General features: G+C 43.5%; 1 protein-coding gene across 1 annotated transcript in view; it reads left to right on the forward strand.

Moving 5' to 3' along the window:
- Positions 1 to 1440, forward strand: part of RPS20 (ribosomal protein S20) — a gene marked incomplete at its 5' end in the record, with an annotated part of 2094 nt that extends 654 nt beyond the window's left edge. The window contains 2 exons of the mRNA XM_008947652.1: positions 195 to 268; positions 1258 to 1440. Of these exons, the coding sequence (XP_008945900.1) occupies positions 195 to 268; positions 1258 to 1440 (257 nt within the window). The remainder of the gene's footprint in view (positions 1 to 194; positions 269 to 1257) is intronic.
- Positions 1441 to 3447: the final 2007 nt, after the last annotated feature.

Raw genomic sequence — 3447 nt, forward strand, 5'->3', positions numbered from 1 at the left:
ATAACATGATTTTGCTCACTGTGGTGTAATGCTTCCTCTTCTATGTGGTTGGCTATGAGGAGAAGCCTTAAGATGAATGGCAGTGATCACTTCATACGCTATTCTGAGCCAACATCTTGTTTGAAATCTCCACTTAAGAATAAAAAGCAAAAAGACCTTCACAAACTGGAGCTGTTCTGTATGTTTTTTTTCAGTCTGTGCTGACTTGATCAGAGGCGCTAAGGAAAAAAACCTGAAGGTGAAAGGACCTGTTCGCATGCCCACCAAGGTACTTAACACTGTTTTCTTGTCTTAAAAGCTTTTATTTTTTTCTGCAAATGTGCACTTACAATGTCTCTTTTAGGGGGAAAAAAAAAGTTGAGAGAATTGTGGGCAACAGGTTGAGGGGAGGTGATTCTTTCCCTCTGCTCTATTCTGGTGAGAACCTACCTGGAGTACTATGTGCAGCTCTGGGGCCCTCAGCATAAGAAACACATGGACCTGCTTGAATGGGTCCAGAGGAGGGCCACAAAGATAATCAAGTGGCTGGAACACCTGTCCTATGAGGAGAGGCTGAGAGAGCTGGGGTTGTTCAGCTTGGAGATGAGGTGGCTCCAGGAAAATCTTACAGTGACCTTCCAGTACTTGAAGAGTGCCTACAGGAAAGCTGGGGAGGGGCTTCTTATCAGGGAGTGTGGTGAGAGGACAAGGGGTAACAATTTCAAACTGAAAGAGGGTGAATTCAGATTAGGTGTAAGGAAGAAGTTCTTCACTATGAGGGTGGTGAGACATTTGGAACAAGTAGCTCAGGGGAATTGTGGCTGCCTCCCTGCAAGTGTTCAAGGCCAGGTTGGGCAGGGCTTTGAGCAACCTGGGCTTGTGCGAGGTATCCCTGCTCATGGCAGGGGTGTTGGAACCAAATGATCTTGAAGGTTCCTTCCAACCCAAACCATTCTGTGATTCTATGAAAAGCAGTATTACTAAACCGAGGGTGACCCAGTGTCAGCAAGTAATGACTTTACAAGTTGTTTTAACACTTGGGGCAACTGTTTAGTGCAAAATGTGTTGAATGTGGAAGGGATTTTTCTGTCCTTTATTTTAATAATCAGTTTTCTTTTAAAATTAAATTGGATGTAGGGAAGGAGTCTTGACATCAGTAGAATGACTTCAGAAGTAACTTTCCAATGTCATAGATACCATATGGTAGTTTTTAGGTGAATTGAGTTGGTTGTATGTGTGTGCGTAAACTAAATACCGCCGTTAATGATTCTTCTTCAGACGCTGCGAATCACTACAAGGAAGACACCATGTGGTGAAGGGTCCAAGACCTGGGATCGTTTCCAAATGCGTATCCATAAGCGGCTCATTGACCTGCACAGCCCTTCTGAGATCGTGAAGCAGATCACTTCCATCAGCATTGAACCAGGTGTAGAAGTTGAAGTTACTATTGCTGATGCTTAAATGAACAGCCATTATTGAATAAAGTTGATCTAAAATGTTCACCACTCTTTGTTTTCATGTATGTCCCAGGAGTCTTGGGTAGCTCTGTAGTGGTTTTCATGAAGGGCAGCAAAGATCATAACTGAAATCCTGTGTGAGAGGGTTGTATGAGGTTTAAGAATCAATACAGCAGCTGCAAACATCAGGAAGATGAAGCTTGGGCATCATAGTTTCATTGGAGGTTGGTGACACTATGGATGTACAGCACTTAAATTATTCCATGAAGGATTTAACTTTTGCTAAAATCTTATCTATACCCAGACAAGCATTAAAAGTGGTGTTTAGGTAAATTGCAGAGTTTTCAATTTTTTGTTTTTTACTATGAAAGGCTGAAATAACACTTAGCTTACTTGGCTTTTTTCCCCCTCCACGCTTTTCATGGTGAATGAATCCTGAGGTTGTCAGTTACAAAACTCATAATTTGTGATGATTACATTGACCTTAGCAAGTTCCTCCTTCAGACTGGTATGTAGAGTCACAAAATTAAGCTGTGGAACTCTGTTTCTAGGCTTAGATTTCTACAAATTTGAGTATTAGAGATTAATATTAAAGCTTCATCCATAAAGCCATAAAACAGCAATTTGCATTGCAGCTACTTAAGCCTTTCAAGTTTGGTGGTGGGTTTTTTTTTTCTTCTTCTGCCAGTTGATCCTTAAAGGAACTATGATTAATTCTTAAACCAACATGACAAAGCCCTGAGTTAAATGAAAAAACACTTTCATTTTGTTCATTTAGTATTGGGTTGCTGCTTCTGCTTCAAGCACAGGTGAGACCTTGAATTCTGATTAAACAAGAAGTGTGGAGCTTGAGGTCCCACTTATATTTGTGAAGACCTAAAACTGGCCAGAGTTTGAGTTTTCTTACTCGAGGGATTAAACAGTCCTTCATCTGCCTACTTGTCTTAATTTCCTTAAATGTAGAGCTGTGTAAAGATTCTGTCCGTCTGGTTAGCAGGCTCAGGAGCTCTGGGAGAAGGGAAAAGTGGGAAACTTCTCAAGAGGTATGAGCACAGAGTCAAAAACCCCTCATGTCTTCCTTAAGGTCAGTTTCTAGTAAGATTGTATAGACATTTTAAGACTTCTAGACTTACTTTTAAAACTCCTTGTATTTTCTGTGATGTTCTGAAAAGCATGGTAAGAAGTGGGCTTTGTGACATCAGGCTGATTAGAGGGATAACTGGGAGAACAAGAAGTGTTCATAGGAGAGGCTGACCTGTGTAGCTCATCTTCCCTCTGCTTAAACCAAAAGCCTTCTACAGAAGACCCAAGAGCCTACCCTACACTTGTGTCTAGGGAGGGCTGCTTGGCTTTGATGACATTTCTCTTTGGGCTTTCCTTTTGGTCCAAACCTATTACTATGAAATAATTTTTATCAGCTTACAGAATTAAGGTGCTCCTTAAACATCCTGAAATGACCTCAAGTCCCATCTGTGTTCTTGGAGCAGCTGTAGCTCCTCAAAGCCAAGTTTTCTGTGGTCTTTTGAGTGTGTATCTACTTCCACCTGCCTCCAACACCCTCATAAGGACAGACACAACTTTCTGTGGTGTCTGGGTCTCGTACTCCACAGAGATGAAGCTCTGGACGGTGGGGCTCCCGAGGGATGGTTTCCCACCTCACCAGACCTTTTGCCCACCCAAGGTGGTGACGTGCGGGGCGTGTGTGTGGCGGAGCCGGGTCCCCTCTCTGGCAGAGTGCAGCCCGTGTAACCTGAACGTTGTGGGATCAGTTTGTTTCCTACGGAGTTTACAACACCGCACAATGTCGCGGCGCTTACCTAATAATTTTATATAAGCGTTTCAATGGAAATACTTGAAGCCCCTGCCTCTCCTCTCTCCCCTTTTCCCCCCGGCTCAGCACGCTCTCCGTCAGGCCAGAGGCCCCCTACCCACCTCTGGCCGCTGAGTTGCCGCTCTCGGCGCTGTTCGAGCTTCCTTCATGGTAAACCCGACCCATTCATAAATCCTGCGT

Source organism: Merops nubicus, unplaced genomic scaffold (genome assembly GCF_000691845.1).
Source record: "Merops nubicus isolate BGI_N331 unplaced genomic scaffold, ASM69184v1 scaffold10739, whole genome shotgun sequence".
NCBI classification, from domain to species: domain Eukaryota; kingdom Metazoa; phylum Chordata; class Aves; order Coraciiformes; family Meropidae; genus Merops; species Merops nubicus.